The sequence below is a fragment of the Crocodylus porosus genome, unplaced genomic scaffold (assembly GCF_001723895.1).
Source record: "Crocodylus porosus isolate Cpor-Errol unplaced genomic scaffold, CroPor_comp1, whole genome shotgun sequence".
In the NCBI taxonomy this organism is placed as follows: Eukaryota; Metazoa; Chordata; order Crocodylia; family Crocodylidae; genus Crocodylus; species Crocodylus porosus.
In genome coordinates, this window is record NW_017728917.1 from 15,165,175 (window position 1) to 15,192,554 (window position 27,380).

At 42.6% G+C, this 27,380-nt stretch overlaps 1 protein-coding gene across 1 annotated transcript in view; it reads right to left on the bottom strand.

Annotated features, from left to right (window-relative positions):
* PRKAR2A (protein kinase cAMP-dependent type II regulatory subunit alpha) overlaps positions 1–27,380 on the bottom strand; it is a 78,502-nt gene that overhangs the window by 13,644 nt on the left and 37,478 nt on the right. Inside the window, exons 3-6 of the mRNA XM_019536762.1 lie at positions 8,564–8,616; positions 7,003–7,086; positions 4,019–4,125; positions 1,287–1,440 (exon numbers count right to left, since the gene is read on the bottom strand). Of these exons, the coding sequence (XP_019392307.1) occupies positions 1,287–1,440; positions 4,019–4,125; positions 7,003–7,086; positions 8,564–8,616 (398 nt within the window). The remainder of the gene's footprint in view (positions 1–1,286; positions 1,441–4,018; positions 4,126–7,002; positions 7,087–8,563; positions 8,617–27,380) is intronic.

The following is a 27,380-nucleotide window of genomic DNA, read 5'->3' on the forward strand; positions in this document are numbered from 1 at the left end:
TCCAAGTCGCTGATGAAGACATTAAAGAGTATCGGTCCAAGGACCGAGCCCTGCGGGACCCCACTGGGGAGCAAGTGCTCTTCACTACCATGCAAGAGATCCAGATCCCTTTACTGCACATGCTGCCAGCACAGGCAAGGTGCTCAAGAGGCTCACTTTGCAGGGACGTGGCCCAGTGAAGTAAGAAGCCAAGAAAGAGCAGGCAAAGACCCAGTGGGAAGGTAGCCATAGCTGTGGCCAGGCAAGCCCATGTTCACTACCAGGGTCCAGCAACGTTTCATTCACTGCACCTGAGCTAAGTGAGGAAGTTTAACCCCCAAAAGGCAGAAAACAAAACAATTCCTTTGATCAGAAAGGAAGGTAACCCAAAGAGTCATGGCATTCCCATCGCATGACTGAGCTCTACCTGCAGGCGGTTTCCTTTGTATTATTCCTCTGTGAAGGAAATGAATGAGAGTCTAACGCTGCTCCCAGGGTAATGACCAGAATCTGCCCTTTTCTTTATGAGCTGTAAGCAGAGGGAAGTCCACCCTCTCTCCTCAGGCACAGAGATCGCACAAACAGGCTGCGCATGGCAGCGTCCCAGTCGTAAAATCAAGGTCATAGTGCAAGCACTTTTTAGCGATAACTGCTGCGGGACCAAGCATACAGTGTGTGTATGGTACTACAGACTCCACAGCCCCTGTGGGCAGTTTATTATGTGAACAACAGCAAGTGAGTAACAAAGCATCAGGAAGGGGAACTTCCCCCAAGTACGAGAGGGGAGAGGGCTAATAAAGAAACTCAGAGCAGCAACAATGTCAACAAGCCTGGAAAACAGGAACATCTAAACAGCTGTGCTCACCTGGGGAGCTCTTCCAAAATAACATGGAGAGGAGACCAGAAATATCTGAGAAGTATATTTATCCCTGGAAGCTGGTATCTCCCCTGACAGCCTCTTGGAGGGGCAAGAGTTTTATTCAGCAAGGCCACTCAGACAGCATAAAACATACGCCTAAGTTACCCACACCCTACCCCACTGCAGGATGAAAGAGCTGGTCAAACACCAAAAGCTTTAGACTTCAATATCTGCAAAGTAATAAAACACATTGCACTCATACACCTGGAAAGAGTTTATCGACAAATAGTTTTAGGGAAGTGGTAAAACGCATTTGCACACTGGAGCTCTTCTGCCAGCAGGTAGAGATAACAAACCATGATAAAAGCTGTTAGCACAAGGATATACGCTAGGAAAAGTACCTGCTGGTGCACATTCAACACTGCAGAGAGCAAGTTCCCATACTTACCAGCCCCCAAAGAGATCCTTCGGTTGTGGCAACGATGGTAGCAGCTCTAGGAGTGTTGTACATCAAGGCCAATTCCCCAAAACTGCCGTGATTATCATACCGGCCAACACAGCGACTCTGGTTATCTCTTGTTACAAAAATATCATACAATCCCCTGGAAAGACAGAAGACATCCTCCATTAGGCCAACTGAGAGTGCTACTAGTAAAATCATTTTCATATACGCTTGGCTCTAAGAAGTGAATGTTTTTGCAATAAAAACAAACCTGGTGGCTTTCCTCTCTCACCGGTGCTCAAAAAGCCAAGCTTGGCTGAGTTCTGCCATTAGCTGACTGCAAGTCACATTTTTGTGTGAGATGCCTTAAAGCTCTTCTCCATTTTAATTCCTGGAGGCCTCCCCTTGCCAGTTAGGATCCTTTGCTTTCCTCTGCCTTCGTTGCAATTCAGCAGACATCAGGTGCACAGGAGAGACTAGTTGCAGCTAGTTCTGAAGTCTGACGTGCCTGGCTCTTCACACAGTATTTTATCAATCTGCATTTAGGAGTGGGGCAGGCCATGGGGTGTGTACCTAGCTACCATGTGCCAACTAGATGATGGGACGATATCTCAGTTTTGTTGTGCGGGGCTGATGGGTGGACACAAGTTTTCTCCAAAACTCCTCCACTGTCTGATGGCAGGATTCTGTTCCTCTCCAAAAAGCCATCTTACCTGTTTTACTCATGGGCCAGTGACAGTGGATGGCTGTAACAATCCTACTGCCAACATACCTCCATTTATCGTACGTCCTTAGACTTGTTCAGGGCAGACCATCTACTGCTTTGCATTTTCAGTGGGATAGCAAATAACTTGTTCAAGGGGATAATCACTTTCCCATCTGATTTCTGGATGAAGCCTTCCAACAAGTATTTTCTAACCCACTCCTTCCCTCCAAATGCATGCTGTTTTAAAGACATAATGCTGCTGCATTAGGGCTCTGATCACACTTAAGCAGGCAGGAACTGGCTCGGTGATAGACCCTCCTGGTCCAGTCCCTCCCATGCTCCTTATGGAAAAAGGCACACGGGACAGCTCCGCCTGTACGCCTGTTTCCATGAGGAGCAGCAGGTATGGGGCAGTTTTATCTGGAGGCAGCAGAACTCAGCTTTGAAGCACTGAGGTCAACTGAGGCAGCACCAACAGTGCTCCTCGGCCAGAGGTACCACCACATTGGAGTGGTGCCCTGACTCTGACACAGCTGAGAGCCACTGCTCTACAGACAGACAGAGGAACACTTAACCAACCATGACTGACTCCCATTATAAAAAAAAAAAAAAAGAAAGATAGAAGCCCTACAGTGACAGGGAACCACCTGCCCAGGAGCCTCACTCCTCTTAATAATGACTGGTGCAGCAGTGCATAAGTGCCAAAAAGAAGGGGCTTCACTACACAAGAGAGACCCAGTGTCACAGATCTTGCAAATCTAATTAGACAGAACAGACAGGACAAGGAAACAGAAAGAAAGAATGTGATGGCTGCAAACAAGCTACCTTCAAGATTTGGGGAAGCAGGGATCTGCTAACAGAGCTCAGGCAGGGAGAAGAGGCTGCAAGGTACAGAGTGAAGCTGATGAATAACTGCTCACAGGGCAGTCTGGCCCAGGCCGTCAGAAGTTCAGGGAAGGACTAGAGGTCACCAGCTTTGGCTCCAACCAGCTGGAGTCTCTAACCAGCATAAATGACAATCCGAAAGAAATGTAAAATCTTAAGGAACTGCTATGAAATTGTTTAAAATCTATAGGATGATGCTATTACCTGAGGACATCCCATAATTACAGGATGAGTCAGCATTTGTAGCTGAAATAAGGTCTTGTTTCCAGCCACTTTTTTATTGCTTTCCCCAAATGATTCATGTTAACAATGTTCCTTCTCAGGGTTAGCGATCCGCGGACGATCCTGGCTGGGAGTGCGCGGGTATCAGTGTGCCCACCCCGCCCCACACCTGCAGCAGCCTGTGGCTGGGCTGAGGCAGGTGGCAAGCAGCCAGATGCAGGGCAGCGTTGGCAACCCCTTCCTATGGCACTGGCCATCCCCCCCATCCGGTGCCCGGGGGCCATGGCCCCCTACTGCTCCCCCTCCTGGTCAGTATGCTACTGTGTTCATGGCATTAAAAAGTTATTGCGCAGCATGATTTTTTATTGTGCGTGGCTGTGCACGCACACAGCTTAGAGGGAACGCTGCTTATTAACTTCACAATTCTCCAGGGGAGTAAATTTGCATTCGTCACCACTTTGTAGAAGTCAATGGGTGTTCACTGGAACTGTCATTCAAAGGGGCATCTAAGAGGAGATACCAACATACCAGAGCTGCCTATTAACCTTCGTAATTAAAAGTATAAAAGGCTGGGCAATACACATAAATGACAGAAAACAAACCTTCATAGCAAAACCTACTAATTTGCAAGAGAATCTGTAAAAGGATTTGCTTGGTGGTAATGAAAAGGCACAACAGCACTTAAAATAGCTACAAGTATAAACCTGTATCTTTATCTAAACAAGTATAAAGATAATGCAGGCAAGACGCTTTGGAGACTTTAATAAACCAATGAATCAAAACTAAACAAGGAAAATGGAGCCATGTGAGTGAGTCATTAAACATTTCCTGTTATTTTCAGGGTAACTGAAATGTAACAAAGTAGTACATGTTGTAGATGTTCCTCCCCAGGGAATTCCTACAAGCCTATGGCCAGGCCTCCTACCGTTCAATGACATAGAAGTTGTCTCCATCATCCCCTTGGTCAATCACGTGTTCCTGAGGTTTCACCTTTCTCTCAAACATGGCATCGAGAACCTGAGACAGCTGCTCCTGCAAAGGGAACCAAAACACCTCCTCTTGTAGCATGACACACTCGGAAAATTCTGGTGGGTTTGATTTGTTCTGGTTGGTGAATATGAATATTTAAGTTATTCATAATACTCTGGCACTACATAGCTCCCCATTTTATGTTACTGAGATTCTCACTAAGTGAATACTGATATCAGACTGAAGCCAAGTGTATGTTAAATTCTGCAAACACAAGTGATTGCATTTCTTAAAAATCTTATTCAATTCAAAACCTAACTGGGCTTAATCTACAGCTCAAGTTTCAATGCATAAGCACGACTACGTGGATTAACTTTAGTCCACTAACAAATGACTTTCCCTAATTTCAACCCACGCTTAGGAACCCCAAGTTTGACATTTAAACCACAAGTTTCCAAAATGCATTTTAGAAGTATGTGTGTGCACACGCATGTGGATGTATACACACACACACACACACACACACACACACACACACTCTCTGCAGTGTCTCTGGTGCTTGACACAGTGTAAGTATTTTTACTGCCCACTTTTATAATGTGACTAATTACAGCAGCATCTGCAGGCGCCACTATGTAAGGAGTATTGTCTGCCTTTTCAGTAGAAATCTCTTCTTTTTTCATCCTTAAAAACTCTTCTGGTATTTAAACATAGCAGTTGGCCTCCTGGAAGCTGTTTATTTTAACCACATACTTAAAGGATGTGTTACATTACAGAAGCCAGGAGATGTGAACAGTGCAGCTATAAATTAAAAGACAGAGTAGGGTTTTGGGGGGAGGGGGTATTAATGGGGGTCAGTGAAAAGGTGGAGATTTATTTAAATAAACAAAATGCTGAAGTTTGACTGTCAACAAAATGACTCATAGATTCATAGATGCTTTGGAGGACCTCAATGGATCACTGAGTCTGACCCCCTGCCCGTGGCAGGAAAAAGTGCTGGGGTCATCTGACCCCAGCCAGGTGCTTGTCCAGTCTCCTTGAATACCCCCAGGGTAGGGGAAAGCACCACCTCCCTTGGGAGCCCATTCCAGATTCTGGAGGCCCTAACCGTGAAGAAGTTCTTTCTGATGTCCAACCTAAATCTACTCTCTATCAGCTTGTGGCTGCTGTTCCTGGTTATACAAAGGGGTGCCCTGGTAAACAGAGCATCTCCTATTCCCTCCAGCCCCCTGGCAATTTTGTATACTGCCACAAGACGACATAGCACTGCTGTATATTACAGTGTACACTATAAACCGCTACCAGAGTTGAACACCGAGTATTGTGCATGCTCAGCAGCTCCATTTAAACTGAATTAGCACCACAGCAGATGCAATTCTCAACACAACTGTGAGGTTCTACAAATTCCCAGCACAGCACCTTTTTGCAAGACCCTTCCCAGAAGAAGCTTTTCTATTTACTTCTCCTATATCACAGGACACAGTGCTATAAAGTCTTCAGCTGGTGAAGGCACTCAGATCTGCAGCATCAAGTTCAGCAAGGAGTCTAGGCTGGTTTTCCTCCAAACTCCTGTGACACTCGCAAGTGATCCAAAGGACACTGACTGCTTCATCCTCAGTTACAAGTGCTCTGACAGCTAATTCACACCTGTCAGAAAAACTGGCACACCAGGGATACATTCATTGAGCCCAGTCACTGAACAGCGGTTAAACAAGGGATGAATCTGACCACCAGGTCTGTTCCAGTCGCGCACACACATTTACTCAAAGGCTGTAGTTTGTGTATTTACACAAGTCAGTAAAACACTTATACGTCTCACAGCCATCCTGGCAAAGGGCAGGAGGGAGCCTGAGTGCAGAACTACTCTTGACAGCTTCGCCAGGCTGCTTACCCACCTCAGCCGTTCCTACTGAGGAGACTGCCTCCGATGCTGCACACAAGTGGTAGCCGTGCATGGTGTTATCACTCTCCTCAGACCTTTTCAGTTAAGCAGCAGGAACCATACTCCATTGAGATAGCTCCTGCCCAGAGGCGCACCCGTGCTGCCACAATCCCCTCAGTCTCCACACTGCACTGTGCTAGAGCTGGAGCCCTAGTAACAACCATACTTCAACTGGCCCACAGTTTTCCATTATAGGCCTCTCTCCAGATCCTTAAAAACCTTTTTACTTAAGAGATAAATGTTCGTCAAGTCTTCTGTTCTTTTAATAATAAAAAAAAAATAATAATCAAGCTCAATCTGGTAAGAGATCTTTCTACTGTCCAGTGACTTGCCTAACAGTTATCAAATTTCTCCCATGTAAGATATTTTGCACTGACTGTGTACTGTAATTGGCTTCGGTGTCTTAGAATTTTTTAAAGGTATATTTGGTTTTCATAGTATAGTGCAAGAGGTTAACAAAGCCAAGAACCCCAGCACGCTCAAAAGAACCTTGTCTGGAAGGATTCCAGCAGGGAAGAGCCTTTTGACGGACTCCTCAGAAGTACTGGACTTAAAGCTTTCCAACCCCCTTGAGAAGGAAGTCCACTCTCTGCTCAGGTTGATTTTCCAGTTCCTACTGAGTGGTGATTATTTTCTTTCTATAAAACTGGGCTTTAAGTTTGGGCCTTCAAGTGCTTGGAGATAAGAGAGGTTCTTCCCAGCCATCCTTTATAAAAACACCTCTTTCCGCTCTGCAGTTTCTTCTTGGCTATTTCCACACGATAAACCACAGTAAACAGAATTCTGAAGCAACTGCCTGGATCTATTATTATTTTAGTCTTGTCGAAGGTTAAACCCTCTTTATTTAGGAAGCTACAGGAAGAGATTCAGAGTGGCTTGCCTTCTTACCACGCAACTCCAGTTCCTGCAATATTCCTCTTCTGAGAGTAATTTAGATGGCCGATAACTACACAAAGCAAACTACTACTGTAGCCAGTTAGCATTTATAGTGATTTTACCTGATCTAGGTTTTTGAAGAGAAGGATATCTTTACATGCTTCCTGAAGTCTGCATCTCTGCTCATCAGTTTTTGGATGAACTACCTGCAAAACAAAATTGTCACAACATTAAAATCTGGTATTTTCTGAAGGACAGAGCCAGTTACTTGAGAGAATTTATAACTTCTTTAAACTCTGGAGTTCTCCATTCTTCCCCACTTCTGAGTAGTTTAGTCCCCTTCTGGCAGCTGTAGCACAAAGCTTGCCCAGCACACTAAGGCAGAGAAACAGTGGCAGCAAAGGGACAAAACCCCAGCCAGAATCTGTGAGAGGGACCATGCGCTCTCAGGTGAGAATATGTTCAAGGGGGAGGAGGAGGAGTCAGGGCAATCCCCATCTTTGGGGAGTGGACTGCATAACCACTAACAACAAAACACTGTAATGCTTTCTTAACTTAAAAAGAAACCTTATACACAAGTAGGTTTTAAATACATTGTAGAGAACAGCAGCCAAGACAGTAACAAATGCAAGGAACAAAAAAAGAAGGTATCTGGGCAGAAACAACTTAAACTTGCAGGCGCTTGTTATACAAAGGCACATATTTGCTACACCAAAGGTCACTTGGACAGATTTGGACATTAAGCAGCATGGAAAAGGATGTTAACCAAGTGGAAGAAGGCTGGAATAGGCCATCAGTTAAAAATCTATAAAGACTAGAATGAGCAAACCTGGAAAGCTTGATTTAAAAGTAAATGCAGTTCTTAAGTTGTAGAAGTAGTCTAGAGAATCAATTAACGCACTCTTGAAAAACACCTTTAATTTTCCTCTGTGTAGACTAGGAAACAGACATTTTCCTCTCTATTTTTCAATGTTTTATAAAACATATACAAATAATCTTTTCACTTAGAAACTGAACTGGTTTCAGGTTTTTACTACAGGAAACTTATGAAAGTCTGAGGCCAATATGGCAACTAAGCTTTATACCAGAGATCCATAAAGAAAACACTGATCCTGTGAATCAGGCCACAGAATTTCCTCTTATGAAATTGGCTTCTAAGAAATGCAGCTACACTCTCTGGACCGACTCCTACAAACTGCCTGCGTCTAAAAACCATGGTGGTGGTTACAAGCTCAAGAACAGTTCAACAAACATTTTTCCTACAAGTGGCAGGTACCATCTTCCCAGGCCAAACTATTTTGACAAGACAGGCAGTGGAAAAACTTGTGAGGAATTTTAGGCATCTATGAAAGAACAGCTGAACTAAAGCCTACCTAGGTTCACACTAGCACCAACACTGCAGAAATTGTCCAAACAAGGGCTATTTGAGCAGATAATTAAGAAAGACAAATATCCAAGTTCACTGAGACGCGAGGTCTTGTTACAACTTTCATGTAGACATTGGGACAACAAAGGATTTTTGAAGTTATAATGCCCACGTGACTGGAGACCTAATACTTCAGAATCGCACTGCTTCACCAGTAATCACTTCACTCTGCAAGTTCACAGAGCTAAATGAAAACGAGAGGACAGATGATGCTGTGCCTATCAACGTGCGGACCAACATGATCTTCTCGCTCTTACCCGTGGTTCTGTATCTTCCTCTTCTTCATCTGGATTGAAAGCTTCAGCACAAACTTAACAGGAAGGAGAAAAAGAGAAATTGTTACCCAAATGCTATTTCACAAGAGTGCAAGACAAACTGTATCACAATTACTTCCGTCTGTTAGCAGCCCCATAGTACACTTTTGCTCGTTCAGTGATTGTATTTCCTGGAGAGCGATGCCAAGGACTGGAACTGGGTTTATTCTCCTAATAAGTGCAACATGGACACAGTCCAAAAACCAAGGTGAGGAGCACGTCAGAGCAAGAGTGCCTAAAAGATACCACTTTAAAAACTTCACATCCCCTCCAGCCACCTCCCCTGGTCCCCTATCCTTATAATGTCCCAGAGCGCGCACACACATTGCGATTCTATTTCTTGCAACTAGATTTTTAGTGATGCTTTGGAACGACCTAACCACAAGCCTTTCCTTCCCCTAGATATTAAAGGAAACCTTCTTACATCCCCAAGGCCTCATTCATCCACAATACGAGAGAAACAGAACTGCGCGCAAGGTCATTCACGAGCCTCACGCAAACAGAAACATAACCAATAATGAATGGCCTCAGTTCTGGGCTGACTGATGTTGATTGCTTGGAATGACGATGGAGATGTGGCTCACGGGTGACAGAAAAATAAGCAGATGAAGCTGAAAAGGGGAACTGATTTGCAGAAGAGATCTAGTACTCAGTGACCTAATTCCTTGCCTTTCTGGTCTACACTGGGGGGACATGGAATTCATCTGCCTTACATCAGGTATTTTGGTGCAGAAAGTTCCCAGTTTCTCAATACTTATCACTGCAGACTATTCTGATGGATAAGCATTAATCCCTGCACAGCCTCTTGCGTCACATGTCCCCTTGCCTTCTGGTCCTAGAGAGGGCTGCATTCCCTCCCTGTCCCCTGTACAGCCCCGTTTTCCCTGGGGCAAAGCCATCTCTCCTGGACTCACCAGCACAGAATCTGGCATTGCCCATGAAGGATCCAAAAAGAAACGTGGCTCGTTTGACACCGTGTCACCTTTTGGAAATGCACATTGTTCATTTTATGCATGAGCACAGACTGCCTAGTAGAGAGAAATTTTAAAGTTTTAAAAGCCAGCAATCAGCTTAATTTTATTCCATTATATGGCTAAAAGCATAGAAATCGACTGATGCTTATAAACACTCAGTAAATACTTATACCGCACACTAGATGCCAATCATTAAAGTCCAAGCCCAAGAGTAAAATGAGATTGAAATAGTGCAACTGAAAAGGACATTGTAAGCAATGAGCACTTATGGCATGTATAACACGCCACTACGGCTCCCAGCCAAATACTTTTAACTAAGCGGGTTAGTACTGAGATAGGCATGACCTAAGAGGCAAAGGGACTGGTTGGTGTCCAGAACGTCAAAACCATTTAAATTCATTTCAAGTGCTTCAGTGTAAACTCTTCCTATATCAAAGACCCATAACTAAGATAATCTAGTGCACTAGGACCATATTTGGAAGAGTAAAATCAACTATCTTCCCATTCCTATAACAAAAAACAAGAGACTTTAAGATGTCTTTCATTAGCCTAAGGACATTGACAATCCTTACATTTCTGGGTGGATTCTGGTTCCTCTCGCACCAACTAGATGCAGATATTCAGAGGCAAGGCAAGAAGCCAACTTTGTTCTCACCAAGCCTTGCTTTTGCTTTAATAAAGATGATTTGGCATCTGAACCTGTACGCCACTTAAATCACACAAGGAAACAAACAGGCACTTTCACTTGTACTTTTTGCTCTATCCTGCCAAAGCCAAAGGTTTGGCAGAATGCCTAGCTCCCTTCAATGACATCTGACAAGTGAATGAATTTGGGAAGGTATTTCAAAAACAAAACAAAAACAGATTTAAAAACCCTGCAAAAACCCCAAAACCTAGCATTCAGCAACCTGGGAACAGAGAGAAGCACAGAGTACTGACCACTGATCTAGTTATTACCCTTTTGTAAGGGTTATAACAATCCACCCTCGCTCATGCAAGATGCCCGTGTGTGTGTTCCATAAGCGTAGGCATCAAGTCACTCTGCTAGGAAATGAAGTTTGAATTCCTCGTCTCTGGGAATGAACACTGGAATATAATTCAAACCAGTAATTTATCACGTTGCATCAAAAAGCCCAATAATAAGTCATTAACTAATCAAATAATATCAACTGCTCATCAACTAATACATCAGTTTATTTTCCCTCTTCTATCTGATCTAACGCACCTTGTTTTACAAAATGTCACCACTTCCTTCACAAATTATTTTGGGTAGACATCAGATCTTCAGTTCTGATAAAAGGAGCTCGGATGCACATTCCACTACCTGCACTTCATCATCTTCTGCCTCTGACTTTAACCTCTGACCTGCGTATTTCAGTACACTTATATTGGCAAGTAATGGAACTGTCCCATTATCCTGCCCCTCAGTCGCACTCTGCCCACACGTCCCTGCTTGGCACTCGTATAGGGTCACACCTTACAATTCTGCAGCCTGCCATGTCCGCTAGGGACTCAGCAAGCCAGGAGCATTGAAGCCCTGCCTTAGGATAGGGACAGCAGCACCAGCAGCAGACAAAGCCAGAGACAATCTTCTGGCTCCAGCAGTTTGCTGGGGGTGGGAATGTATGTGGAGAAGAGGGAAATGGAGAATGTCAGCCAGGGATCTGTCAAGTCCTCTCGAAACTTCCTTGATGAGCTTTTGCAAGTGTAATTGCTCCCTGCATAATCCTTTGTTCTGTGAAGTGTGCGCTGTGCAATGAGCAAAGTCCTTGTGCTCTGCAAGTTCAAAATGCAAATGTAAACTCAGTCTTCCTGCAATTCCCCAGGATCCACCTGGGAAGCTGGGGCTTCAGCGTTCCTCTTCAAAACCACTGGACGCAAGGCTGAGGTTGTGGCAGAATTTCTGGGCTTCCACAAAGTGCTTGGTTCTGTGTTTAAGTGTGACGCTTTGAGGTGCAAAACTTCCTACAGCAGCAATGGCTATAACAGCAGAGAAGCTTTTGTCTTTTCCCTGGCTGTGTTGTGATCTGGCCAGGTAGCAAGGACTGACTTTATCATATTTTTTTCCCCGCACACTGGGTGAAATCTTCAGTAACCTGAACAGAGACACAGACTCAACCAGAAGAACTGCACCTGCAGGGATCCTCTGTCTTCTTGTGTGGCTTTTGTTTCCAGAGGGGAAAATCCACCCGGTGAGACTGCATCTAAGAAAAGGGATTCCCCCAGTCTTTGGTTAACTGCCTCACCTGGGGCTCCGTTCAAGGCAGTGCTCTTTTCTATATGAAAAGCTTGCAGCTTTGTTAACGTAGGCCTTGCTTCTGGATCACTTGCTGACTTTTGCAATCCCTATCAAAGAAAAGCAGGTTTGTGCCCCCAAAAAAGGGGACCACTGAAATGCCTCTGTAAGGCCAGGAACAGATTTTTCAATAATTGTGGGCAAGTTTTAGTAACAAATGAGGCCATTAAAGAAGTCTTACTTGCAATATCAAGCTTACTATTCTGCTGTTCCACTTTCATGGCAAAAATTTTGTTCAAATGGACAAGAACAAAAGAACCTGAGCACGTGACTGTTCTGCACCTGTGAGATGACACTGAAGGCTGCAAAAACAATGAGCTAGCCATTGTTCAAATAAAATGGCTCACGAGACAGACTGTCTGCTAAGCTTTCAGACTCTGGACGCTGCATCTTGGGAAGTGCACCCTGAGGTACAAGGCCACCTGTGGTCCCCCGGGAAACAGTCCCGGGCAACAGAGCTGCAGGAACCCGTGCTTCACGCTCACCAGGACGACCTGATCACAACATGCCGCTGCCAGCTCTCGCTTACCCCATGGCTGTCACAGGCCTGGGCCCCAAGATGATCCCCTTCCCGTGGCTTCAGGCATCACTGTCTAGGCATCCCACTCAAGTCCAGAACGATGTGCAACAGATCCAGACTGCAGATAAAGTGGGTGCCAGCAAAGCTACCTGTCAAATGTTAACTGAGCTATCTACAGCACACGTGCACATGTATGTGTGCACATGTAGACAAATATAGACATGTACACATGCCCACACACTCTAAAATGAACTTTTTAACAATAACAATGTACTGGTGCACATCCATCTTCATTACACAAATTCAGAATACACTGCTCAAATATTCCAACTATTTACACTAAGGGTTGCTCTAAAATTCTTTTAACTTCCAGTATGCAGTATAGTCTCTATAGTACCTTACCGCAGTCTCCCAGTGTCTTTTAGTATGTCAAGATGTTATAATAAAACAAAAAAAGATTAACTACAGATTCAATTCAAAAGAAGGGTTAAGTTTACTAGAGTCTTTAAATACACTGTTTTCCTTAGGACAGGGGCGGGCAATTATTTTGGGCAGAGGGGCACTTACTGAGTTTCAGCAAGCCATGGAGGGCCGCATGACAGGCAGCCCAGGGCAGATGCATATTAATTTTTTTAATTTTTTAGGGGCCCCGCAGGCTGGATAGAATGGCCTGGCGGGCCGCATCTGGCGCCCAGGCCGTATTTTGCCCACCCCTATCTTAGGGTCAAATGAAGAATGAGGGAAGTACAAGGAATGAAACAAATTAATGAACAGAGCATTTTCACCAGAATTTGATGTATATACAAAGAAAAATCATTACTTAAAATCATTTTTGATAGAGCTACGCTAATAACCAAAAAGCAGCTACCTGAAACTAGTACGATTCCCACCTTGATATTTCAGCCATCCTCAGTATTAAAGATTTATATAAATCTATTATACACTGATAGTTATGATCCAGCTGACAAGCAGCTTGCCTGAATTCATCAAGAGGCCTCACTGTGGATTGTGCCTGTCTCAGTTCAAAACGTATTTAAAATTACTCTTCTATTCAAAAGTTCATTGCTTTAAAAACAAAAATCAAAAATCTATTAAACATTTGCACAGGCTCAGACCCAGAATTTTCCTTTATCCTGTGCAGGATACCTGCTCTTCTGTAGTTCCCTTTGGGATAATGGGCCAAGGAGATGACACCCAAAGATCAAACAAGCAGTTGCTCTCTGCAAATATCTGCAAACTTAACAAAACTTTCCCTGCGGAGTTTACGTTTCTCTAGCAGAATGCAGATTTACAGGCACAACTACAAATCAATACCTTTGTGTATCTAATTTAGCCTGCATCTAATGTGATTATTAAGCAACTTGATTTTCCCTGCAAGAGAACCCATGTGCCAGAGAATGAACAATCCACGTGGCACTCACTATCCTTTCCCAGTTCACAATACTGGAAAGAAACACCGATTCGGTGTGGAGGCCTGAGGTCTACATGATGCTAAACACGTACATGCACAGGAAAATTTTGCTTTTGGCCAAACTATTATTTTGACTCTGGAATACCGCAGCCAAGTACACGGCCTCAGGACAAGAAGGCTACACGCTTCCCTGGAGCATGCACTTACGCTGAATGCAAGCCATGCTTGTGTAGTACACCAGGCACTACCAGCCCTAAAATAACCGGCTCCTGCCATTTTGAAGGCTTCTTACAGTAAGTGCCAGGGCCTCTATCAAAAGCCCTGAACACAAGGGGAGACAACAGGGATCCCAACCATTTCCCAGACTTCTAAATAGCAGTCCTCTGACAGCTGCTTTCCTTCACAGTTTCTAGTGCTCTTATGACATAGCTCACCATACACAAACACATTATAGAGCGAACACGGGACCAAAGCTACTATCATGCAAGAGGCACACAGATAGCTGCACTTTGTTATAATGTAAGCAACAGACCAAAAACTGGGACCCATGTTACGCTACACAGCTAAGAGCATAATTTATATGATTAACATTTAAGTGCAGTGCACAGTAATTGGAAAGCAGCTGCTCCCAAATTATGTGGTATTTTTCATCTTCAAAGCTACTTGCAGCACCGTCAGTAAGCCCTAAAGCCCTGTGAGAGGTTTCCCCATGTGACAGACAAGGAGACCAAGACAAAAAAAGACCAAGCGATTTCCCCAAGGTCACCTAGAGACTAAAGCAGGATTAAAATGATGCTTCCGATTCTGTTCAGTCCTGAGTAGCTACCTCTGAATATCCACTTAAGACACTAATTGATGTGGATGTCACAGTAGCAGAGAACTTGGCACAGAGAAATTACTCAGGACTGATTGAAAAGAATGCAACTTTGTAGAAAAAAAAAAATCAGATACTTCTGATATGGTCAAAACCAAGATGTTTCCTATTACAATCAATATATTTTAACAGTAGCTCAGGGTTGCTACTGCCTTTTTAAAGTGATGTTTAAACAACAAGAGAAGAACGCTCAAAATTGTGCCAGCGTAACCTACAGCTACTCGCTGGGTGCAAGCTTGTTGTGTACTCAGATACATGCATGACTTGCTGCAAGCTTCCCTTCTCCCAGACCCAGGAAGCAGAAAAGTGGAAGGTAAACACGCTGCTGATCCTGATCCAAGCACTCCAGCGTGGGGTAGCTTCCGAAGAGAGCCTTACTGATGAGATAGTCATCCATAAAAAAGGTCTGCTGGAACATATGACGCTGCTGCCATTTCAGAGCACCCAGCTCTACAGCGTAAAGCAAAAAACTCACTTTTTATAATCTGCACTGTTTTATCCTGCTTCATAACAATTCAGACATACCAGAAGATTTGAGTGATGCAAATTAGACTAGCACCTGGGCACCAAAAATGTCAATGTCCCTGATAAAAATAAGTGATATTTTACCCTGGCTACAAATAGCAGTGGAAAATGTTTCATTTTACATTTAGCCTTTTTGGTTCAGTGCCTCAAGACATGAGGTTCCCAGAAATGACTCAAAGCTGAGCTTCCAATGTCAGCATGCTTTTACACACAGATTTTAACTGCAAGGAGTTGAGAGCAAAAATAATCTAGCATCAGCAACCAGAGTACTTTCCAATATCTATTAAACAGGAACTTCTCTTTCAGTTCCCAACCTGAGTATTCCCTGTGCCTTGCTACCAGCACTGCTGTATAGGAATCACAAACTGATCCAAAAAAGGTATGTATTACTTGGAAGGAGACCCTGGACCTTAGGAAAAATCCAAACAAGGCTTTCACAGTAAGGAAGATGTCAAAGAAAACACAGCAGACATTCAGTTTGAAAATTACCTGCATCTTTCTGTCATCTATCATGACAGCAGCTTGAAGGATGTCCTCATAAACTAAATGAAGCACTGCTTTGGAAATATCAGGTACGGGAGCTTTAAGAAATGTCCTCCTAAGTAGATCTGGCTTCATATCTCTTTAAATACATCTAAAACTGGATTTTCCCTAATCAGATAACTTTTGTCTCCATCCGTGATGAGCCATGAGCACCACAAAACCAGCAGAACTGACACATAAAGGAGGTGACAAGCACACAAAGCTGTCGACACCGCATCCCACCTGCAAAACGGAGCAGCTGCTATGGAGGCTGCTCCATCACTGACACTGCAGGAGCAGTGACAGAGTAACACTGATGCTGCTCCCTAGTAGCAGAGACTGCTGCAAAATCCAATCACTGCAAATCCCTCTACTTTATTAATGAGTCTAACTTCTCAAATACATGAACTTCTTTTCTTCCTTTCAGTCTCAGGCAATTTCTTTGTATTTCCATAGACAACTGACTTTTGAATGTGAAGCTCAGGAAGGCAATTTCATTTCCTAAGGGATGTGTGGCTGGACTAGTATGAGTTAAACAGAGAAAGGGTTGAGACATTATGCATTTTATTTACAACTTACTCTGTACTTAGCTGATTTAAAACACCTGACCTTTCAAAAGCAATGACTGCTCATTGTTCTCCCATCCCAGAATATCAGCATTGGGCAGATCTGCATTCAGGCTGAATCCAGTAAAATCTTCCACCAACCACATATCAATTTGCCTTAAGAAGGGCAAGGCTTGCTCAACCATATCATTAAAAAGCGCTTCCAGTGGTGCACATCCTGCCTGCCACCCTGGCCCCACTTCTCCAATGGGGGGTCCTACGAGAACATGCCCACACACCTGGATTGCTTGCACTCTGCTGTACAGGAGACAGAGATGAGCTTGAGAGCTGAACTCAGACTTAGACGTTAACTTTTAAAAATGTAACATAAATCCACAGATACTCTAGCAAGCAAAGCAACAAGCTGAGGACCTGCTGGTGCAGAGGAAAGTGAAGTAGCATTTGACTTCCCATAGGACAAGGCATGGGGGGGTGTGCTGTTATTACCCACAGTAAAACTGAAGAAGAGTGCAGGCTGGTGCAGAGGGAAGGGTGCAGAAGTCCCAAAGCTGCCATCGAGAACGACTATTTCAAAGGACTCCACTTTGTAGAGGAAGAGGGAGGCTGACCACTGAAGGGTCAGTCAGCAAACACCCAGAGAGCTTACCGCTCTGCTGCTCAGAAAGGTGCATTTAGGTTTCTGAAGGGACACCTGGTATTATTGTTCAGATTTTTTTAGATTTTATTTTTAATTTTTAAAAATGTTTGAAAAGTTAACCTGCTTCAAATTTCCAAATTTACTATGATATATTCAACATTAAATAAAAATAAGCTGCAACGAGGTTGAAGAGGGGGAGGGGTTAAAGAGTTTTTTGCATTTAAAAAAGGAAGGAAAGAAGATGCCTTTGATTTAAGATCAATTTAAACTTCATAACCACATCAGCGTCATGTCCTGTATCAAGGGTTTCTCTATCTTGTCAGCCTTTGCTTATGGCAGATGTTTGGATATTTACATCTTCCCAAGCGGCAGTAACTTCACTTTCTGCTGCACAGAACAGCTTTGGACAAGGTCCCTTCCAGCTTACAATTTATGAATAAATTTCTTTGTTTTCAAGTTATCTAGCAAACGTAGAGAACATTTTCTTCATTTGGACTTGTACATTCAAACTTGAGAAAACTGGGAGCTGAAAAACCAGGAAAGTTTGTCTTCCTCTTCCAACCTGTGACTAACAATCAGCTCTGAGGAAGAAACACACTCATTCAGAAAACCTGAAGGATGTGGGGCCACATTTCAAAAAATATTAGGGACCCAGAGATGCAGACAGCAAGCAGGCACATACATAATGGGAGGCAGGCCCTAAGCAGTACAGACACTCTGGAGAAATCCCAGCTTTAAATCTGCATTTCCCTTTTAATGCCTACATACAGGGCGACCCGTAACACCCTGCCACTTCATTAACTCCAGTCACTGAAAGCAACATTTCTGATGGCTTTTCTATACAGCCATCACATTTAAAGATATGTTTTGCTTAACTAAACATTTTTTTTACAGAATTTCAGTTTCCAACCAAATATAACTTGCACAAACAAGTGAAAAAGTTTCTTGTATATGAGAAACACATTACTCATTTTCTTAATATAATAAAATGTAAAACAACACATTATACTGTATTAAAATATAAAACTGCTTTATGATTGTGCAGAGTCTTATTATCTAATAAGAAATAAAGAAGTTAGTTTAAAGACTATTTGCCTGCAAATCAACAAGAGTTTAATGGAGGAACCTTCAATAAGAGTGAATTCTTCTTTAAAACATAGCTAAAAATTACAAATTCAAAACAAAATGAAAATCAAGTATTTAACTGAATTTTTGCTAATGTAAACATTGTTCAATTAGTAAAACAAATCGAATGCGATTTAAAGCAATCCATCCCGGCACTTTTTGTCCCCGTGGTACTTGACTTGAATTATGTGGACAGGGACAGATCTGGTTGGGTCAACAACTGTATTTACTTTATTATTTTATGGAGGTGTCAAAAGCTTTAAAATGCCTCTTTTTGGTATAAACAACTATAACAAAATGTCACCAACCATTCTGACAGAATTAAATACAACTTCTATTGGCAATCTGAATAATTGTGAAGTCAAATTAGTTTTCTGAAAAAAAATCTCCTTTTTTAGAATGTATGAAATGTCAATAATAGTACTATTTTTAAAGAAATTCCTGCACTGTCGACCAAGGGAAAGGGCTTCTTTCTGCTTACTTAATGAATAGTGACTCAGACATGCCTTACATGATGAGAGCACCTACACAATTCCCCACTTCATCACCTTCATCTGCCCTCCCACACACACTGCTTTCCCTCATACCAACATTTTTCAAGACGATTTAGTGTCATGTCAGTTGTGATGCCAGTTCTGTGATTGCAAAAGCAGCAAAAACTGAGAGAAGCACTGGCTCACGGTTGTCATAAGACTGTAAATGGTTTGCATGATTACAAAATCCAATCTATACTAAATAATCTCTTGTAAGAGTTTTATCATCATCTGCGTGTAGACACCCCGAGAGGTTCCTAAACCAGAAACATGCTAAAACAGCACATGCTAAATAAACAGCACCACAGGAATTCCCACCAGCCTCGGGGTGGGATGCCAGATCACCATCATTTCAACCTTCAAGACAGTCCGCGCTTTTCTTCTGCAGGTTGCTGAAGGGCCTTTGAATGCCAGGCCCTCTCCACGGTCAGCTCAGACTGCACCAACAATATCAGTCCGCCCACTTGTTTCTCCTCATCTGCTTACAAAAGCTTTGTTTTCTTCCTTTCTATTCTCAGCTCCCAGAAGCTCTTCTTGGGCTCGCCCACAAGGCTATCACCATCTGCACGTTCCAGTCATCTCTGGAGGTCAGACTTGGCAATGCCAATTCAAAGGTGCATTTCTGTGAGAATATTCTCAAGTGCTCCAACACCCAAGGCACCCCCCGTCTGAGCCCCCGCTGCTGCCTCCACCAGGGAGTCACATTTACAAGTTCACCTCACCTCCAGGGGAACTCTGCACATGCAGCAGCCCTTCTTCCAGGAGGGGCCTGGAGGCATTTCCAGGCCAGAGCTGCTAGGAATATTTCTATCAGTGATGTGGTGGGATGAGGAATCAGATGATCCATGGAAATCCATTTCTCTTCTGTAATTTAGAGCACTAATTGTTTTCATTACAAATTCATTTGCAACCTGACATTTCCCATCTTAAATCAGAACTGCAGATTTATCCAACTGCCTTTGAAGTAAAGGGGAAAAAAAGCTGTAGCAGCCTCCAGAGCTTTGTTCTGCAGCACACACACGACAGCTCTGCAGACGTCCCAGGTTCCACCACATCACATCACATCACATCACTCCATCGTTGAGAGGACAGAGATGTTTCAGTTACAACACCTCACTTCTGTTTCAAAGCCTGAAAACCTGAACAAAACACATGCAAACTGTTGATGCACTCGCTTTCACATCACAGATGCCTGTTTGACATACTCTTCAATTCAACTGAACAGGAAGATTAATAATAAGTAGATGCACAATTGTACCATGCTTTTAAAGGTTCCCTCCTACTGAGCAGTGCCAAGATTCATCTTTCTGAATGCCCAAGAGAGATGCACTGTGGCAAAGTTAAGTACCACACCTGTGGAATTAATAAATGAAACATCTTTTTTTAATCAGATCTGTGTTCAAATCTGAAAAAACAAAAAGAATCAGCTTGTTTTAGACACCTGGGGCAAGCTGTGACAATCACCGCAAGTAAAAAAAGAAAAAAAAGGTTTGTTAAAAATGCATACAGCTCATGTATTCATAAGTCTTCAGGACGAGTGTAAACGAGAGAAACTGGCAAATATAATAATGGTCACACATGGTTAAAAGTACCATAATGAATTAATCATTTGATTATTAATCTCTATGCTCATTAGTCATGAAACTAGCTCGAGTAGGCTGAGTTAGAGTTTTAAAATGTTCTGCTGTCGTGCCTTCAAGAGCTGTGACCTTGCATGTGTTGACAAGGTAGCAGAGGCTAGGTTTGAAGTAAAGACATTCAAGAAAAACCTAGATGCTGCTGAAGTGGCACTTCCCCCTGGCAGCCCAATCCTGCAGAGATCGATGGAGGTTTGTGTACAACCAGTCCTCAGGTCCAAGTCATGCTCCTCCAGAGGTGTCTTCCAGTCACTAAAGATGTCAGGGGTTTCCATCCTAACCCAAGGAGGACTTTTCACCTCACTGATAAAGTCAAATTCAGGCCTGGTTAATTAATTAATCTTGACATGTCCCTCTGAATGCAGGTATCTTGTTATAGGTAATAATACTATGCTTTAAAATTACCCCCTCATTTTATGATATTCCACCACTCTCAAAGAAATGTTGCTTCCTCTTCTCTTTCCCCGTCAAATGAAGATGTGATAGTTCATGTGCCAGCCAACAAATGTACAGCATCAGCATTTTTTTAACAGCAATTACTTTTGAGGTATCAACATGGCTGATAAATTGATACGGTAACTTAAAAGCTATTACAGGCACCCAGCACCACGGAACAAGTTAAACCTAATTAGGCCTCACAGGCAGTTACAAGTTCCCCACTTCTATTTACTCTAAAAGGCCATTGGACCAGGGGGCAGACATCCTCCGTGGATCTCACGTCAGATAACTAAGCAACTTGCAAGGAAAGAGTAAATCAACCCATTAACTTATCAAACAGTGAAAAAATTAAGACAAATAAAAGAAATCAGATGGTGTTTCCAAACATCAGTAAAGATACACAAGTCAGGGCAAGAATTTAATCTCTCTGTTTTCACTTGAAAAAAAATTAATACTGCTACAAAAATAGCAAAAAAAAATTACAGAAACAGATATGCAGCAGAGATTGCACAAAGACTGCCAAGGATGATCAAGTAGTGATATAATATGTTGGACAAAAGCTTGTAAGCAAGTATGTCACGAGTGGAAAGGAAAGCTGTACCATGGGGATGTAATGCAGGGAGGCAACAGTCCTCTCCGTACAGCCGTGTAGAGACTCCACGTACAGATCTGACCACCAGTACTAGAACATTAGATATACACGGTTTGGCAAAAAGTGACAGTGATCTAAAGGAGAATTCAAGAGAACTGGTAAAACGTGATTGAGTCAAACTTTTAATCTAGGAGGAAAAATAAGTTTAGAAGATGACAGAATAAATTTCAAAGGTAGTGTTGGAAATGCAAACGTGGAATTAATTTCATACAAGGCTGAACAAGATACGGTATTGAAAATATCCTATGTTGCAACAAAATGGAGGCACTTGCATTATTAGCATTGTGGAATCTATGTTTTTTTGGCACATGCCCCTTGAATCTGTAGCATGGACTGACTAAAAAGTCATTCAACAAATTCTTACAAAGGGGCAGTTCATGAGGACAGTTCTAGCATATGGAAACTAGCCTGACATTCTCTCTCCATACCTTTTCTTAGGGAAAGTAAAAGGACAAATATATGCAGACATCCTTTCACAGAAGCTTTCACACTTGCCCAGCTGAGAAATGAGTTAGCAGGCCAACAACGCTCACTGGACCAGGTCTCGAAAAAAGGCAGTGCAAAACAGTAAATAAAGGTTTCTTCCCTCTGCCTCCTTACTAAAATATCCATTACTTAAGGGAAACCAACTTGGCGTTCAGTTCTTTGATAGCACCACAAAAGGCACTAAGAGATGGATTTCAGCCCTCATTTCAGTTGCTGGGAATGAAAGGAGTGCTCTCAGAATCAGACAAAATGTCTTTGGGTCCCGAGGCACTGGGGAATGTGGCAGATCTCCCCATACCATGGCTTGCAGCAAATGTAACTGCCCTGATGAGAAAGCCTCTGTTCCAGTAAACAGTGAGCTTGGAGCCAACATTTACCACTTGTAAGCAGAAAGGGAAGCATAATTTTTTTTGTTTTTTAATTTATAAAAGTAGAGACCGAATCCTGATAAAGGCTCTCTCTACTGGGAGTATTAAGGGCAGGAGTAATGCTGCCACAGGAAGGAGTACATAGAGTTTTCCACCTAGATTAATGCCAGAGTTGTCTTCAAATCTTTTCTTAAGGTAAGTAGCCTCCACTTTCCTAAAGTGCATTGAAATACAAAGGGTAACAGCTGTCCCTGCATCTAGCATGGCTGCCTGACACGGATGGGAACCCAGGAGTCGCATCCTCGTGCCTCTTCATTCTACAAGTGCCACTAGACGACGCTGTGTTAGGATTCAATATAAATCTAAAAAACTAAGACTCATTCACAGATGTAAACCTCCTTAGTCACCCCAAGTAATATAATGCACTGAAGTTTGTTTCTATGTATAACTGACAGTCAAATATTGGCTTTACGGAGGGAAAGTACCAGTAACGGAAACCAAAAAGGAGTTGTTTTTCTGCTCCTTCATAATAATTTGATTTGCAAAATCAAGCACTGGCATCTCATCACAATTTCCAAAAGTATCAGCAGGGTAATCCCAGGAGCTACTTTGTTTTGCCAAGATCAAACTGACACCATTCTGGATCACCTTTACAACATTTTACCGTTCCCAATTATGTACAGTTACTTACTTGTCTATTTAATTAGTAGACCTTGTATTAGTTTTACTTATTTTTCAAAACATGCAAAGATAAAAGATAAAAACCGTGCTTCGGTTACCTTGATACTTAAAAATAATCCTGAAAAACAAGTGCAGTTGCAAGAGTATTTAGACTGTTCAGACTCTTTGTTGCATGTAGTGATGACGTATAAAATGAATGCAGTGTAACACCAACAAGCATCTGTGTGTGTTTAAGGAACTTGCCACATGCCTTGTTAGAAGAGAAGTTCATCTTACCGTGGTTACCGGACTCGAGACCTGTACAAGTGCCTCCACACTTATATCTTGTACCTTGCCCTTAACAAGAGGAATTCTCATTCCAGTACCATTAAATATTTGTTATAGTAAAATGAAGCCAAGGACCATCTTTAAAGCTAGTTTTGCAGTTGATGAGAAAGAGCGAGTATAATCAAGTATAATCAAGACCCTGACCTGTCCAGCAGGAAGCTAGACCTAAATGCTCTTCCCTTCCTTCAGGCCTGTGTTCTAACTACCGGTTCTGGAGTTTACCCGAATTGGCTGCAAAGTGGAAACCTTTCCTGGATAAAACATGAAAATGAATGAAAACTGAACATACATGTAAATCTGCAAAGTATTTTGTGTTAAATCAATATTAGGTTCAGTTTACTTCACAGTACTGCCAAGTTTTCAGTATGTCACTGATTGTATATTAACATGGCTATACTGGAGGAGCTGAGGAGGTGGGGCCAGGGGTAGGAGGAAGGAAGCTATGGCCTCTCAGAGGCTACTGTGCCTTTCAGGAATGGTGAACCAGCAGAACATTTTGTTCTGAGTGACAGACTTGAACAAAGGCTTCAGATCCAATTGAAAAGCTAAAGCAAGAAAGCAAGGCTAAGTTACCACTAGGGAAGTTGACCATGGCAGAGGGAGGGCAAGTCAGAAGTCAAAATCAAAAGAGAGAGGCAGGAGGGGGCAGCTGGGTGGACAGTGAATGACACCAACAAGGGGGAGAAAAAGTTGAATGCAGTGCAGCATAAAGGAGAAAAAAAGAGTAGATAGGGGAGGTCAGAAGAGTTGGAAGTGGCAACCTTGAGAGATGACGACCAATGCTCTCACCAGAATCTGGTCCCAGGTGGGCAGCGTGAGAAGAGATGACCTCCACTAAGATTGATTATATCATTAAATAGTAGTGTTGGTCTCTACAGATTTCCACCTCAACACTACGGAGTTTCGGCTTACACTATTAATGTTTCACTCCATGAAGATGAAAGCTGAACAAACAGAACACCTGGATAACGAACTGACAGGCCACATTAACTATTCAGAAGTCTACAAGGAATAACACAATCATATCTGAGTCAATCTAGAGTAAATGTCACATTCTCCTCTGCTTCATTTTAAATGCACAATTAACCTTTCATTCAGAAACCGACAGCAGCAAAATTCTCCCCAGTGTAATTCACTGTATTCAATTTTTTAGTGGGACAAATAATAAATATTATTGCTGTTTTCACTCCCAACATTGAGTCAATTAGGTGTCTACTGCCTGAGAATAACAGCATTTCTGAATACTAAGCTAATTCCTGACCAAGTGCATCGCAGTCCGTTAATGGTTAGTGATTTTTATAAGCCAACACGGATGTTTGCTACTTGACCTGGAAAATCCCTTCCTAGAAAAGCCAGGTCTACAGCCTGCAGGACCCAGCTGCATACTCTCCTCACTGCTACCTGGAAATTGTCAGCTCAGGGCTGATACGTCATAGGATTCTCTGTGCTCTCTCACTGACGCCAAGGAGCACCGCTGACTGGCCCCAGGAAGCGCTCCACCTAGTTCTCCTCTGCTTCAAGGAAGAACAGGGCAGAAGAGAGTCCCGAAAGGATGGAACTTGCTAAATTCCAAGTCTATTAAGGAAGGGATCTCTGAAGGCACGGAGCCCATGCAAACATAATGCACATGGGTGGAGTGAACGCATGGCAACGTGCTGTGAATGAGACTTGTCTGATGCCAGCTGAGGACTCATGCACTGCTAACGCATTAAGAACAGCAGCCACGAGACCATCCTTTTGTCAGTCACTGACATCATCAGCACTATCACTGTCGAAGCTATTTCCATTTACGTTTGCAACAAGCCCTTAAAAACAGAAGCAAAGATTTAAAAATGCTGTGGCCCACTTCTATGGCTGGAGAATGTGAATATGAATGGATCCAGAAAGGAGAAGGAACATAAAATTTACCTGGCGTTAACTCATCAGTTGTATACAGGGAAGGCCTGGCCAACCACCACACTGTGAGAACACTATGCACGTTTTACAGCACATAAAAAAGTTACAAGACTGTCTGCATGCACATATACTTCTAAATATAGGAGGGCCAGTGCAATTGTCTTGAGATCTGAAACAAGATAGTTTCAAGGGGACATCGAGCTCTCGTTCTCCTTGGCCCCAAGCATACCTCCCTGAAAAAACTGTCTCCCTTAGCCCCTGAGAATGCTACTTTACTGTACGGCATTTCTGCAAGAATTCATTACATGCAGTGAGTTAAATCCTCCTTTTCTCCAGAGACTCCTGCTGCACATCCTCCAGAGTGTCACCCACTCCCCCAGCTCTGCACACAGCGTCTGCCCAGCATCACAACCACAATCTGTTTGGTCAAGAAGTGGGATTCCCTGCAGAGCTATTAAGGCTGCTTAATCATTTGGAAGAGTTTAATGCTGAGCAAATGAACGCACACCCTCCCTCCAGGGAGAACAAGCTGCCTTTTGGAGCACAGAGAGCAAGTGACTGGGAACAGAACAAAAATACCAGAACTGGGGAGAGGTAGGTGAGCAGCCCAGTGCCCCCAGCTTCTCTGTGCTGCTGATAACAAAGAAAACATTGGGAATGCTCGAGCGACCGTCACCTTTGGGAAACGGAGAAAATATCAACACATTTCTTCACAAACTGGAATGCTGCAGGAAGAAAAGGCTCACTAATCTCTCTCCTCATAGTGCAGAATACAATCATCACAAGGTCATTTTAATTTTCAAGGTTAGTTTGACCCTGTCTGTATAGTACAGTCTATTAAGCAGTTTGTTCCTAAAGTATTTAGTTATTAGTTAAATTAATGCACAACCTAGAACAGAGTAAACATCCCCACTGGCAATTTTCCAAGCAACCAAAACGAACTTGCAGACCAACTCTTAGTGATAACGTATACAAGAAAACTGTTGTATTTTGAATGACAGCTTTGAAATATTAAACATTTCTTCAGCAAAATGTTGATTGAAAATTTTGTTTTTAAACCATCAAATTGTTAATGGATCTAAGATTGAGGTCCTGAACTAAGCTCTTGCATTTAATTTTGTAAGTTCTGCATTTTGATTTCCATTTTCAATTATAGTAGTTTCCCAATGCATCATTCCCCTTTCGTGTTGAAAACCCAAATGCTTCAGCATCATACCAGTGTGTCGCCTCCAAGTGAAGCAAATCTGAGACCAAATGACAAGGTTCAGTCTCACTGCACTGTCCAAGGCAAACAAACAGCTTGTGGAAATGTAAACCAATGACAGAAATGAGCAAAGAATTAGGTGTTTTATGAAGTCTCGTTTAAACGGCTTGGCCGCTAAAATGAAACTGCCCTGAGTCATGTTATTTGGAACTGTTCCTTTAATCTCCAAAACTTCATTTGGTATTGGGTAAAATCCTATTCTAGGCACTGCACTTTGAGAAAATCCAGTGAGTTTTCTATCCACTTTTCTAATGCATGCTGAGGTCTGGAAAATGAGAGGTAGGCATGGTCAGGGGAGAAAACCAGAACTGGTTGAACACCTCCCCAGAGCCTTAGTTTTATCCTGTGTGCATGGTAGGATCATGCATGAACATTTTAAAGCTGCAGTTTGCAAGCACCCACGCATGAACTGGGCAGCAAAATTCACAAACCTGTAAATAAAACTCCATGCCCCTACTTCCTCAGCCACCAGTTGCTTGGAAGAAGTGGCAAGAAGAAGATGACGAAGAAAAAAAAATGCTGAACCCTTAGAATCAGTATTTACATACCCAGGAAGATAATCACTGTGACCTTGTCATCATTTATCTCCATCTGAATTTGTCTCAAGGACTAACATTTCTTTTAAGAACCAGCTACAAAAAAAAAAAATCTCATCCCCATTTTTCAGTCACACTTTTAATATTAAAAGTATATTAATATTAGAATTAACAGAGACTACAAGCAAGTTAGACACTGATGTGTGATACGTGCTTATAAACAAACCACTGACCACTTCTAAGACTAGAGACAGGTAGTTCGTCATTTCTGAGACCAATCATATGTACACCGTTTGTAAATGGTTAATACACATGACGCCTTTTTTTTTTTTTTTTTTTTTTTTTTTTTTTTTTATAGGCAATTACTATATTTCCTTAGATTTAGAGTAATAACTTTCCCTGACTTCCATGCTAGACCCAGAAAGTCATTTAAGAGAAATGTTGCAAGAACTTAGGATAAGCCAAATGTATTTGTCAGCAGGAAAAAATGCC